Source organism: Bradysia coprophila, unplaced genomic scaffold, assembly GCF_014529535.1.
Source record: "Bradysia coprophila strain Holo2 unplaced genomic scaffold, BU_Bcop_v1 contig_732, whole genome shotgun sequence".
Classification (NCBI taxonomy): Eukaryota; Metazoa; Arthropoda; class Insecta; order Diptera; family Sciaridae; genus Bradysia; species Bradysia coprophila.
The window spans coordinates 6,612,831-6,628,063 of record NW_023503972.1 but is presented as its reverse complement, the minus strand read 5'-3'; the positions used below and the strand labels follow the sequence as shown (position 1 = coordinate 6,628,063).

At 36.5% G+C, this 15,233-nt stretch overlaps 1 protein-coding gene across 1 annotated transcript in view; it reads right to left on the bottom strand.

Annotated features, from left to right (window-relative positions):
* Window positions 1–15,233, bottom strand: part of LOC119084426 (homeobox protein Nkx-6.2) — a 60,117-nt gene that overhangs the window by 23,917 nt on the left and 20,967 nt on the right. Inside the window, exon 3 of the mRNA XM_037194403.1 lies at window positions 2,735–2,919. Within this exon, the coding sequence (XP_037050298.1) occupies window positions 2,735–2,919 (185 nt within the window). The remainder of the gene's footprint in view (window positions 1–2,734; window positions 2,920–15,233) is intronic.

The following is a 15,233-nucleotide window of genomic DNA, read 5'->3' as shown; positions in this document are numbered from 1 at the left end:
TTAAAAATTTTTTAAGAATTGAAATTCCGAATAAAAAGTCCTGCCGAAGTCCTAAACACAACATCGATTTTATCGCTCTCGTTTTGTTCTGCCATCGATCGGGTCACATATTCAAATTGAATGCATCATATTGTGCACTAACCCCCTACATGTTTAGTTTATGGATTTTTTTGTGTTAGAAAACCGTCTACGTATGACGCAATGATAAGTTTATAACAATTTCAATACGCCCGTCAATAACACACGGTTTTAATATTGGACAGTCAATCATTTCGGTCTGTTCATTTTGGGATTTATTAGCCAAGGAATAAATTATAATGTGCGCGCCGTTTTTATGAGTGTCGAGATATATTCAATCATATAATCCGAATGGTGAGGTTATTGTATGGAGTACTGTCCGAAGGTTTATCGTTTGATTTACAATATATACCTATAGGTATGTTCGATGTTCGAAACACACTGGGCTTATAATGCGTAGATGATTAATTTATTGCTATTTTTATTATCGATGGGGTTTATTTTTAATAGATTTATATGATTCGATGGAACGAAGAGTCGAAAAATGGTTGTATTGTGTGTGTACGTACCACGAGAGCTACGTTTCCACTACGCTGTTCACTGTTCCACACAAAAACGAATTCCCAACCGATTTTATGTTTTTTGTATTTTATTTATTGACGATAATATTTCTTGTTTTAAAAGGTTTAGGTCGTATAAATTCCAGTTTTTTGTTCTTCGTGCTATCTTTAGATTTTAATTTTTATGGCTACTTATGACCAACCACACGCTTACATTATGACAAGCAGGATATTTTATAGGATCGACAATAAAACATCGATCACAATAATCATTTTCTTACACGAATTTGGAAATTATCAACAACACGAAATATCACCGTTGTTGTGAAGAATATTATTTTCACCAAACTCGTGATGAAGCTATAAAACATCCGTCTTGAGGCGTATCAGGGATTAAAAATGGTAAAATATGAGCCATTCTAATAATGTCAACGCCGGTCAAAATTGGAATTGTCTATCGTCAGCACAAAATCAGAGACAGTCCCACATTAATTTACTTAGGTGTACGAACGAGTTTTATTTTTCAACCTGTATCACCCTTGATGGACATTTTTCATGGAAATTTGAACATTTCTGGATATTTCACAAAATGAACTTCGTACACAACCAGGGACGGTCTGGTTAGAAAAGGGCGTTGTATGAAGAGTAAAAAGCCTTGAAAGCCTTCATACATTCAGTTCAGGACTGTAAATACTCATGTATAGAGAATACTACTCTGTCTTTGTCTTGAGCTACAATTTGTGGATTAAAAAAATTTCTTTAGCAACGACAAAGTGAACAAATCCCTGTCTCAGCGATCCATTGTGAAATATTCATCCGATTGTCGTTTTTAAGGTTTGCAAAACGCGGTTTTGTATAGCATCATGCATGTTTGAACAAATGAAGTAAGAGATTTTACAATTTACATGCTGCACTCGTCGAAAACCGTACTATTCATGTTTCAAGCTTTACATAACACGGGATAAATATGGAAGGTCTCGTCTTCGTGTGATTATTGACCTCAGCTTCGTCTCATACCAACAAAAATCACGCGAAAATTCTAATTTTTAACTTTTTGTCCCTAGTTAGGTAATAGATATTTATGAAACTCAGCGTCATTATGTTCGAAAACTGCATGCATTTGTTGCATGAAACGCTCTATGAAGTTCGATGATTTCTCGGTGTGTATTGGCACTTGGCCTGCGGCAACTAGTGCGTAAAAAAGCAACTTGTACTTGATGTCATGACTACTTTGTCAATCCGTTCAAAGTACTTAGACCAATGAATTGTCCAGATTCGATCAATGGATGCTACTCCTTTAAAAATAGGACAACCAGCAACGGCCTTTTGAGTAACTTTTTCAAGTGATTAAACAGACTTGTCAGTGAAACGATAGTCAGTTTTTCATATATGCTGGCCTGGACGTAAATCTCTTTAATCCGAAATCAATTTTTCTCCTACCATTCAAAATTATTGTCGGTAACAAATCGACGTTGAATCAGACAACCCCATTCCGTGTTTTTTACATTTTATTTACAAGAAGATAAACGATTCCTTTATAGCAGTCCCTTGTAAAATACAGAGAAGCAGAAAAAAAAATCATCGGAAAAAACCCAATTTGTAAAGCATCAATAAGACACTCTCACAAATCAATTGACCAACAAAGTAGAAAAACTGTCCAATAATTCACAACCTCATTCGGATGGAATTCGTGTTTTTTTTCCACTCTCGTCGAGAAAGTATCCTATTATCCTGACATCATATATACACACACACGATACAGCCCACGACCACACGCCCTCAATTTATATTTTGTACCCTTAAGCACACATATTGTACAATAAAATTGTCTGAAAAACATGCGGCGAGAACGATGAGGACAGTCGTCGGTGTTATGTTGTGTTGTCATTGTATACTGCAGAGGATAAAAGGCAAAACAAAAGGCGGTTTCATGGATTGTTGGCTTGGGGATTTTTTTTTTAAATTCAATTTTTTTTGTGTGATAGAATATGTGGCCATATACACTTCATTTTACTCGGCCGCAATGGGGTGATGAGAAATATTTTATTGGAAATGGATCAAGAATTTTTATTTTTCTTCGGTTTTTATCTCGGGGATAGACAAGAAGTGGGAAAATTAAATTTTGTGATAGAAAGCAACATCTTAATCCGACTTACCTTAACTTGTGATTCAGTCATTCCTAAAGCGTAGGCGAGCTTGGCTCGTTCTGGACCAGCCAGATATTTAGTTTGTTCGAATGTCTTTTCTAATGCGAATATTTGCTGTCCGCTGAATGTGGGACGCGTATGCTTCTTTTTACCATCTTTATCCATGTGTGAATGCTGCGATAAGCTGGCTGACACTGCAAAAGACAAAACAGAAATTTAACACGAAACTTAATTAAGCACAAGAGCCAGACTTTTGCAATAACTCAAAATCAAATCAGAATTCTACTTCATTTGTCAACGAAAATCTGAGACGAACGCAAGCCTCACGTTTCTCATTCGGGAGGTGTTATCACGTCAGTCAGCAAATCTTATGAACAGATGTTATTATATTGTTGTAAAAGAAGAAGAAGGATGATGGAGAAGACATATATATAAACACGAAGACATCATGTTTACTAAATAAATGTTAAAGAAAGATATGGATTTTGGCTGGCTGTACGTATATGACGGGATCATATGAGTGAGGCGAACGTGAATGGAATAAAAATTGAATTTTCTGTCTGCGTTTGCAGATTATTTTATGAAGAACTTTTATGCAGACAGTGTAATATACACAGAGCAAGCTCTCATTTAATTTACGTTAAAATGGAGAACACAAATACGAGACATTGTATGAAAAGCAACAACCCTTTGGTTCGGCGTAAAAAAAACTTTATTTCACAACATGAAAAACCATCAGACGAAAATGGTACATCTGGCTTAGAAACCAGCTTTTTTTGAACGTAAAGCAACGTTGATGGACAGGCTATTGTTATAAGTTTATCGATTTTTCCCAAATCACCATAGGAACAGTCACCAACATTCCGTAAAAATTGCATAGTTCAGTTGACTGAGGTGAGATAAACGACAATGACTACAAAAATAAGCAGTCCCTTACCAACCCGTACTTGATTATATAGAAACATTGCAACATGAATGCTAAATCAAGTGAAGTACTAGATTTTTTGACGGCTGCTCATCTCTTATCGATAATGACAACAAAAATAAGGAGTCCCTTACCAACCCGTACTTGATTATATAGAAACATTGCAACATGAATTCTAAATCAAGTAAAGTACTAGATTTTTTGAAGTAGCTTCAACAACAGAAGTAATAGATTTTATGATTATATCATAATTTGCTTGTTAATTATAAAAGGTTACTTGTCGCCGATGTAGTAATGCACTTCTTTCATGCCTAAATTTGAAAAAATTGACGATTTTTTTTGTCCATTTTTATTAATTCACGAAGTTAAGTCCGTGATTCAAATGATCATGACAGTCGCTGCTCTTTTAAACAAATCGATTTTAGCTAGCAATCAATCTGAATTTTCTGAAGTAACATTAACACTGTTCAAATCGAATAATTGGTAATGTTGACACGATTCTGCAAGTTAGCCGTCCATAATAGGGAAATACTTCAGTTAGACACATTCGAAGCTTCAACACACGTTTTATAGCTGGTGGTACACATTTATATCCATTCCCCATTCCCCATCCAATTTCCTAATCAAATGTAAAACTTTCTCCATTTTTATTTACATAAATATGTAAATACACATCCCAGCTATACACAAGGACATAAAACACATCTTTTCCTCTAATACCATCGATGAAGTAAACACGAGGTGCGGCAATCCTCGACAAAAATATATCCATCCGGAGAAGGCGAAAAAAAAATTCATTTTAATTTTATCCCTTGAAATACTCTGACGAAATGTTTGTTTATGTGTTGCGTATAGTAATGGAGAGATGGATCCATAGAAGCGTAAGAAGATATAAAAAAAAATGTGCGACTGTGCATGCCGCCCTGGAGTGTTATTCTATGTGTACGTACATAAATATATAGACGATATGTATCTCTAACTAGATATTATTATGACATCTATTAGGTCCTCGCTTTTTTATATTTTTGATGTTGTTTTTGTTTTTATTTTTCTCGTTCGTTCGTGTGTTTTTTTCTGTATTTTCATTTTTTTTTTCCTTTGTTTGGGATTTTATTTTGTGTCATGAGAGAGAATATTGTGTGTATATAATTTGGTGTGGTTGTGTATAGGAAGGATGATGATGAAAAATAATTCAACCCCAGCTGTAATACGCACAAGGATATAAAAATAATAAGGATTTTATCCTCAATTGAAATTCGGGATTTGGAGGATTTTCGTTTTTTTTTTTTGCATTTTTTTCTCGTTCTTCATTTTGGGCTGTTTTATAAAATAGAAATGAGAAAAAAAGGAATTGATGGCTGGTCCCTAAGACTAATATTCGTTGTCATGGTTCGTTGTCCTAATTATAATTTTATGTTGATAACGACTCATGGTTCAAGAATTAGCCGCCATAATTAGCTTTCAATTGATGTCAGGGCAGGGCCTGAGAAATATTTCACTAAATTTCAACAAATCTCACTAAATTTATTGAATATTTTGGTGAAATTTGCTAAAATTTAGGGAAATACTTCTCAATATTAGATCCTGTTTGCACAATTCCTTGGCCTCTCTCTGCACTCTTTCGTTTTCATTTAAAATTGTACTTTAGGATACAAGCTAAGATTGGGGTGTTTGGGGTTGGGATCGATAATGGTAAGAGAAGCTTCAGGAAAGGAGGTGTCGCGTCCCATTTTTGTTGCTTGAAAATTGAAGAAAACTTTACGCCCCAAATCTCGTCGTATTGTCATTAAGGGACATTTCAATCCCAGCTTGTAATCTAGAATTACATATTTCGGTTCGGTAGGCGCACATTTTTGCTATACGTAAGAGCGCATGGTCTATTTTATGTCGCCAATGGCAGGATGATTTGGCAGTTTCTTAAGAGAACATCGTCAAATTTATTATACTAGCCTGTACCGAACAGATCCTTTTTATAAATACAACAAAAAAAACCAATTTAACTACCTGCCCCATGCGAAAGTTGACCATTACTTAGCAGTCTGCCCCCTTTGAAAATGATCCGTTACATGTGTTCTATTTTCGGTTCATTTTTTTTTTCGTTTTCCTATGTCAACTTTTGCATGAGGCGGGTAGCAAACAGGAATACATTGGATGCTGCTATGAACTTTATTACTTCAGAAACAACTTTGTGATACTCGTAAACTAATTCGAGCAACTTGCTGCTCGCCTTCGGCTAGTATATACAAACTCTACACTTGTCGAAACGACATTTATCGAAGCATGTTGGTCAACATCACGTGAGTTTGCTTTAATTTATCACAAATTTGTTACCTCATGTACTGAATTACTTTCGCAGCATACGATGTAACTATTCCTATTTCATGTCTTCGTTAACTTTTAACTCAACAGGCTTGGATATCGCTCGACATTCGAAACGACCTTAAAGAAAAGACCTATTGCTTCTCTACAAACAGCGATATTTGAATAGTTCACAAGCCTTAATGACGAAAAGATGTCCAACAAAAAAAAACTCAAGCTTAAAGTGTCAAAAGTTCTGTGAAAGAAGTCTTTCTCTTCCATAACTTCTAATTTGTCAAACAAAATGTAGCCATATTTCTTCGTCCAAAGGAGAGAAGAGACGAAAAAAAAAACATTGACAAATCTGCCGAGATTATGCTGTAAATCCTCATAAAAATCAATTTAAAATATAAAAAATCTCTAATCCTCCAACGAACGGCAATATTCAAATTAGCCACATTTTCGTTTACATAAAATCATAACAACAAAATATCCCTCCCCGCACTCTAAAAAGCACAACAACATTGAATTTAATATTTTAAAGATCGTTTTACATAACTGTGACACATAATTTAAAATGGAAATGGGACATGGCTTTTCTGTGGAATATTACACACATTTTTCGAACCGTTTTCCACATAGAATTGGGTGTTGTCTTGTTATCTTCTTTTAATTAAAACTTTTAATATCCCCGTAGAGTATCTCCTCGGCCCGTGTAATATTTTTGGAGGATTTCACATAGAACACCAATTTGTATGGGGAAAATATGGTATTCTATAGTAAGAGATACGGCCTTTGGTTTAATTCGGTAATATTATACACGAATTTCGAATGTATATTGACGTAAATATCAACGGATGGGATAAAACCACATCTCACACCTAAGGAACTCCTAAAACACACGCCCGTATAACACCAAGTCTCATTAAATATACAAAATGTTTTAGAGAAATTAAATAAAATTTTCTTCTAAGCTCAAAGCTCTTGTGGGCAATGATGGCTTCAATGTGTATCATACCATGCAATTACTGGCCGTTGATCCATTTCAGTTTTATGGATATTTCACCTTGATAAAAACATGGTATACGAGTCTATGTAAATATTCTGACGACTTGTACCCATCCATATATACACATTGAGTGTCTATATTAAATATACGACCCCCAGCGCTCTCTCTTCGATATCATCCGCCATAGCGTATAAAGCGAAATGAAATTGAATGTCAACCCCTTTTCGGTACAATAATATGATGGTGGTTTTATAGTGCGGTGAAATGTGTATATGGTGAGTGTACTGTACTGTGTATATACATAAATGGATTTAATGCGACTTTGGTTGTACAAGATATTTTAAGCGATGGAAAACATCAACCCTTTCGGTTGTAACATAATTGGTCAAACCCTTAAGTTACTGCCATATAACGTAATATAATTAGGGGATTGTTAAATAATGGGGTGACACTAATTGCTTTCATATGTTAGACATTTCGAACGTTTATGGTGTTTTACGTTTTTGACTCTATTTTGACGAATGTGTGAGTTGGCCTAATTCATTTGGTTGGGGAGCTATTACACATGATAAGGTGTGTGTGTGTGTAAAGTTAAATGTTTTTCAAGATGTAATCTCTCACAAGTGGCATCGAAAACGGAATGTTTAGTGAACGACTAACTTCACTGGTATATTGTCTTTAAATAAATTCCTAGAAATTTGTAATCGTTACACTCTAGTTCATCTAAAATGTTGGTTCCAGTTTTTCAATTTACGACATAGTGAAATAGTCAGCACAGTCTGCTGTCAAAGTGAGCATAAAATGCCACTAAATTCATGTCGAAATCGCGTCGTCGGCTTCTGTCTAAATAAAGTGAGTTTCATGATGAGATTCGCCGAAATGGGAATTCACATTCAAAGTATGACAAAGATTAAGCGGGAATTGTTGGTCTGCTTGACGAGACTTCACATTGAATTATTGAATTGCCAGTTGTGGGTTCGAAACTCAACCGCAACACAAATAATTCGTTTCATCAGGTTGTTGTCATGTAATTGCTCGTTGGTAATGTCATGCGAATGTCAGTTAGGCGAAAAGCCCGTTGACGGTGTGTGTCTTTTTTTATTGTTTCGTTTCGATTCGCATAGTCAATTGTGCGCGAACACTCATCTGTTATCAATAGACTTCGACAGCAAAAAACCATTAACTGTAGCTAGTGCTCGTTACGTAGCAAAAATGTAAGCTGAAACAAACGTAGTAATAGATTTTCATGTGTGGGGTGTGATTAACCTTATTTAACCATGAAAAAATGGCGTTTTGTTGGCGTTCTGCGCCAATCAGCACTTTATCTCTCATATGGAGAAAATAAATTTGTTTCTCACAGGAACTGTCATTTTGATTTTGGTTTGGTTTCGTTTCGGTTATTAACACTCATGAAAAACATTGTAGGAAAAATAGGAAATTCTAACTCGCTCTCGAATTTCCTATGTTGTCGCCTTGGTAAAAAAGCTAACTAGCAGAAGTAAGTGAGTATGTAGATAGTTAAAATATACAAACAGAGCAAGAACTGTCTTCTTTTCTTCAAAACCAACAGAAATATCGTGCTCTGATTGTGAATTCACAGACAAAAATTCGAGGAAACTACGCTAACAAATATCGGGACAGGTGCTAGTTGATATTGATGACCAATAGAAGGAAATAGTGCGCCAATACAAGGAAATAGTACGCCTGTGAAAGTAGGAGGGACAGAGTTTGCTCGAGCAGCTTCCCGCTCGCAAATTCAAATATCGGATGCCATCTGATTTATACTTCATATGAATCCTGTTATGAAATTTGCTACACTTTGACAGAAGCCGATGGCGCACTAATGACATGAATTATTTTCACACGTGAGAGTGAGTAATAGCGTCAGTACAACCATTCAGTCATTCATTCATTTTGTTACGAACAGTTTCTACAATTAATTTAAAGTCAACAACAGTGTAAAAGGTGCTAAATATGAAGATCGATCAATTGCCTGTCGAGATGCTCATGGAGATATTCAGCTATCTGCCGGCGTACGGCCAAGTTTCACTAGTGAACAAGATGTTCAACAACATAGCGTGCAAGGTGGATGAGTCGATTTGTTTACGCATTGATTGGCGCTTTCTCGAACGTTTCCTTTGTGATAATGTGACCCGTTCTCAGTGGCTTCAGAGCATAAAAACATCGAATCGCAAAGTTTCAGCAGTGGAAATCATAGGAGGAGGGGATCCTTTCCTAATCAGAAATCAGCATCAGATCGTTCCTGTAGTTGAACGATTTTCACGGAGCATTAAGTCTTTGAAAATTGACTCGCTCACCACGAAAGCGTCGACTATGAGGAAAATTTTATCGTTTACTCCGAACGTTGAACGTTTAGAGTTAGTTCGACTTAAATATGATGACGAGTCATCCCAGAACGAACATAGTAATGATGAATACAACTTAACAAAGCTAAAATTTTTGACGATTCGCAGATGTGACGAAGAGTTTAATAAAGTTATCAGTCGCGTACCAGTCGGACTCCTGACAGAACTGCAAATGTCTGGCAACTGGAATACAGTGATCTCTGTACTAACCCGACAATCAAACATAAAAAAATTGGCATTGGAACCGATGCGCTTAAGTTATGGAACTGATTTTAATGAACAAATTATGAGTGTCATCACAGATCTCATGGAATTGGAGGAACTCGCAATTGACATCACCTGCATTCCTGTTGACTCTATGGAAAAGATTTGGAAAATGAAGAAGTTGCGAAATTTGTTGCTGCAAAATGATTACAACGATGGATATAAATTGCTAACGTTCACTGGGTTGAGCAACAGTTCAATTGAAAAGTTGAGCTTGAGGTTTCCATATAAATTGCCACTTAATTTCATCGATTCACTGGCAAGATCTGCAACTAAATTAAACCATTTCAATGTGATGCAACCGCGCTTTGTCATTAAAGGTGAAACCCGTCCGGATCAAGAGCTAGATGCAATTATGCGCAATTTCAATTATGTTGAAGTTTTGTCAATCCCGATCTTGAGGAATCCATTAGTTTACGCCAGCAATTATTTTAATCCAAAACTACGAGAATTATCAATTTTTGTCCCATATTTGACCATGTTCTGCGACTGGTTGCCGCTATTAATTGCTGCCTATCCGAATCTTAAGAAATTGAAATTGGATTTTAACCTCACGGAACGCGTGATCGATGCGATTCTAAAAGGATTCACTAAACTAGAATCGCTAATTGTAACATCAGGATTTTCTAAGATTGTACATGGTTTGGATTGCTTACACGATCACAAGGGCAAACTTAAGTTGGTGTCATTGGGACCTCTTAGCAAAAATTTGTTAACCGATGAGTTAATAAAGAAATTGCGCGTAGATTTTGCAGTAGTAAATATGAGCCGTGATAGAATATTGACCGTGGCGGTTGACCGATATACAGTGGTTCGTGAGCTTCGTACAGGCTCATTTTATGAACGTTAAATTTTGTTAGAGCATCAGCCCGGCAAGTTGAAGGTTGTGAGTTCGTGTCTTACCCGTGCACATCAAAAATTTTATTTCAAATCCAATTCGATTCTAGTATTTCTAAGCTGAATGTTAAATTTTGTACTTCTAATGGTGACTTAAATAAAGACAATTCATATTTTTAGAACAGACTAAAACTTTGATGGAAGTGCTGACAGCGATGGTGATGCAATTTACATCTGTTTCTAATTGGACCATTCGCTATTATTAATTCGCGATTATCATCCATTAAGACATCAGGTGGGTTGTAAAAGGTTCTTTGAGTTTGTGTCGGCAGGCGAGTGGGTCACGGACATAGGTCTATGATAGGTAGACATCACACATGCTGTGAAACGGAAAATTGAGCTACTCCTAACTGATGTCATGAGTTTAAAACTATCTTCAAACCATTCGAAAATTGTTTTGTACAGTCAGACGCAGACCACCCTTAAATTACTGGTAACATAATTGGGGATTGTTAAATAATAATGGCGTGACACTTTCATATGTTAGACATTTCGAACGTTTATGGTGTTTTACGTTTTTGACTCAATTTTGACGAATGGGCAAGTTGGACTATTTAATTTCATTGGAAGATATTAGACGCGAAAAGGTCTGCGTGTGTGTGTAAAGTTAAATGCTTTTCAAGACGTAATCTCTCACAAGTGCCATCGAACCCGGAATTTTTAGTGAACGATTAACTTCACTGGAACATTGTCTTTAAAATAAATTCCTAGAATTATGTAATCGTCCCACTCTAGTTCATTTTAGATGATTGCAGTTGATTACAGTTTTTCAATTTACGTCATACAGTCTTCTGTCAAAATAAGCATAAAACACCACTAAATTAATGTCAAAACTGCGTCGTCGGCCTCTGTCTAAATAAAGTGAGTTTCATGATGAGATTCATCGAAAGCTTGACGCGATAAATACGGGGCATCGGATATTTCAAGTTTTTGTATGGGAAATTACATTCAAAGCGTGTTAAGTAATTAGAGACAGTTGTTGATCTTCGATTCGCATAGCCAATTCACGCCGCAATTGCGGTCGAAATTCAAAATGGAAAGTGCGGAGATCTTTCTAACGTAGCGTCATTTTCATACAAGGAAGCGTTGAAATGTATTTTTCGGTTTAGTTTTTCATCGAATCGTTCACTTAAAATTCAAATTTTAGGCACACTTACGGCGTGAATTATGCAGGAACAATCATCTGTTAACAGCAAAAAAACATTAACTCTAGCTAGTGCTCCTTACATTGCAAAATGTAAGTTGAAACAAACGTAGTAATAGATTTTCATGTGTGTGATTAACCTTATTTTCTCCATTCAAAAAGACCATGACAAAATGGCGTTTTGTTGGTGTTCTGGGTTCTCCTATATGAAGATAAATAAATTATTTCTCTCGTGAACTGTCACTTTGGTTTCTCGTAGAAAAACTCATGAAAAACGTTGTGGGAAAAATTCCAAATCGCTCTCGAATTTCCTATTTTAAGAGCAATCTACATATGGCTAAATTGTTGCCTACATTTCGGGGCAAAATTATTATTAGTTTGATGATAATTTTGGACTCGCATCCTTTATGGTGTTCAAATGTGTTAGCTTGCAGCAAAAATTTAAATTTTTGTGGTGATGTAACCTAAACTCCTAGAAAACTCAAAATATGTGTCAATTTTCGTGAAATATTGAGTTTTCTCGGACTGAGGTTACATCACCACAAACCTTTCAATTTTTACTGATAGCTAACACATTTTAAGATTAAATACTCTGGTCGTAATTTTTCTAAAACAAATGAATGTCTTGGATAATAATAATTTTGCCCCGAAATATAGGCAACAATTTAGCCATATTTAGATTCCTCTTAACCTCTTGGTATGGTAAACAAATAATAGACAAAACTATCTGATGAGAATTCACACATAAAAATTCGAGGGGGAAACTACGCTAGCAAATACTGGGACTAGTGCTATTTGCTATTGATGACCAATAGAAGGAAATAGTGCACAAATAATAGTGCACCGGATAATCTTCCGATGATGTTCTTCATGAACCTTTCTCTGTCGTTAAGCCTGCCTTTAAGTATTCTTTTCAATAAGTCCATTGGAGAAAGAAAGTTTCCATCGAAGTGGAAAACCGGTTATGTATCACCAATATTTAAAGAAGGTAACAAGAATAGTGTTACCAACTACAGACCAGTTACTATACTGTGTGCAATGTCGAAGATTTTTGAACGATTGGTTTTTAACAAGCTTTTCAATGAAATTAAATTTAGCATACATTCCTCGCAGCACGGTTTTTTTCGTAAATAGATCAACTCAATCAAATCTCATGGAGTACGTATCGTTCGTAGCTGACGCCATGGTGTCAGGTAGACAAGTTGACACTATCTACACAGACTTTGCAAAGGCTTTTGATAAGGTGGACCACGGCATGCTGTTACTCAAGCTAAAGTCTCTCGGGTTATCGAACAATATGGTACATTGGTTCTCAACATACCTACGCAATCGGACTCAATACGTTGTCATTGGAGGATCCAAGTCAAACGGCATTACCCCCACTTCCGGTGTTCCCCAGGGATCAATATTAGGTCCCCTGCTATTTATCGTCTTCGTGAACGACTTGTTGGGATCACTGTCATCCTGCTCTGCCTTCGCTGACGACCTCAAATTGTACAAATCGATCAGCAGTACTTACGACTGTGAATTGCTCCAGGATGACCTGGTGAAAGTTGTGGACTGGTGCAGACGGAACAATATGGCGCTAAATGTAGGGAAATGTGCAATAATGTCAACCTCGCACAGCCGTGACAAGTTAATATTTCCTTACGCCGTGGACAATGAACTACTGGATAGAGTCAAGGTGAAGAAAGACTTAGGAGTGTTAATAGATGACAAACTATCGTTCAGCGATCATGTGAATGACGTAACAAGGAAGGCATACCAAATGCTTGGATTTATATTCCGATGCGGAAAGTACTTCTCGAATCAGTCGAGCATGCGAATATTGTACTCATCACTGGTTAGAAACCGACTGGAATACTGTGCAACGGTGTGGAACCCGTATTACTCGAATGCCATCGATCAAATAGAGCGAGTGCAGAAGAAATTCACTCGAATGTTTTACTTCAAATTCGGAATCGCCCACCCTCGCCCTCCTTATGATGCACGCTTGCGACACATGAAACTAAGATCGTTGGAGACCCGGCGCTTGGAAAATGACGAAATAGTGCTGTTTAAATTGGTCCACAATCGACTTGACTCAACTCTTCGTGACAAGATTACGTTTCATCAACCTACCAGGGTCACGAGACATGGTTCAACTTTCTATCTCCCAAATATCGCTACGAATTACCAACTGAATGCACCAATTTACCGAATCCAACGTAGTCACGACACGCATTTCCGCAATCTAAACATCATAGATTCTAATTTTAGTAATTATAAACGTTTAGTGAGAAACTCGTTCTGCTGGTAATTCCGTTCCTCATAGGTATACCTTAATTTGTGTGAATTATCGTAAATTCTTCTCTGCAAAACCTTTGTATAGTTCTTTTTATTCTTAGATTTAAGTTTTTTCTTTCAACTCTTTTTTCAATGTATAAATAACAATAAAGAGACTGATTCATTATTGGGCCTCGGCCTGTTAATTGGTCTATAAACAAGGTTAAATAAAATAAATAAATAAATAAATAGAACTACGAGGGACGAAGTTTGCTCGAGCAGCTTCCCGCTCGCAAATTCAAATATCGGATGCCATCTGATTTATACTTCATATGAATCCTGTTATGAAATTTGCTACACTTTGACAGAAGCCGATGGCGCACTAATGACATGAATTATTTTCACACGTGAGAGTGAGTAATAGCGTCAGTACAACCATTCAGTCATTCATTCATTTTGTTACGAACAGTTTCTACAATTAATTTAAAGTCAACAACAGTGTGAAAGGTGCTAAATATGAAGATCGATCAATTGCCTGTCGAGATGCTCATGGAGATATTCAGCTATCTGCCGGCGTACGGCCAAGTTTCACTAGTGAACAAGATGTTCAACAACATAGCGTGCAAGGTGGATGAGTCGATTTGTTTACGCATTGATTGGCGCTTTCTCGAACGTTTCCTTTGTGATAATGTGACCCGTTCTCAGTGGCTTCAGAGCATAAAAACATCGAATCGCAAAGTTTCAGCAGTGGAAATCATAGGAGGAGGGGATCCTTTCCTAATCAGAAATCAGCATCAGATCGTTCCTGTAGTTGAACGATTTTCACGGAGCATTAAGTCTTTGAAAATTGACTCGCTCACCACGAAAGCGTCGACTATGAGGAAAATTTTATCGTTTACTCCGAACGTTGAACGTTTAGAGTTAGTTCGACTTAAATATGATGACGAGTCATCCCAAAACGAACACAGTAATGATGAATACAACTTAATAAAGCTAAAATTTTTGACGATTCGCAGATGTGACGAAGAGTTTAATAAAGTTATCAGTCGCGTACCAGTCGGACTCCTGACAGAACTGCAAATGTCTGGCAACTGGAATACAGTGATCTCTGTACTAACCCGACAATCAAACATAAAAAAATTGGCATTGGAACCGATGCGCTTAAGTTATGGAACTGATTTTAATGAACAAATTATGAGTGTCATCACAGATCTCATGGAATTGGAGGAACTCGCAATTGACATCACCTGCATTCCTGTTGACTCTATGGAAAAGATTTGGAAAATGAAGAAGTTGCGAAATTTGTTGCTGCAAAATGATTACAACGATGGATATAAATT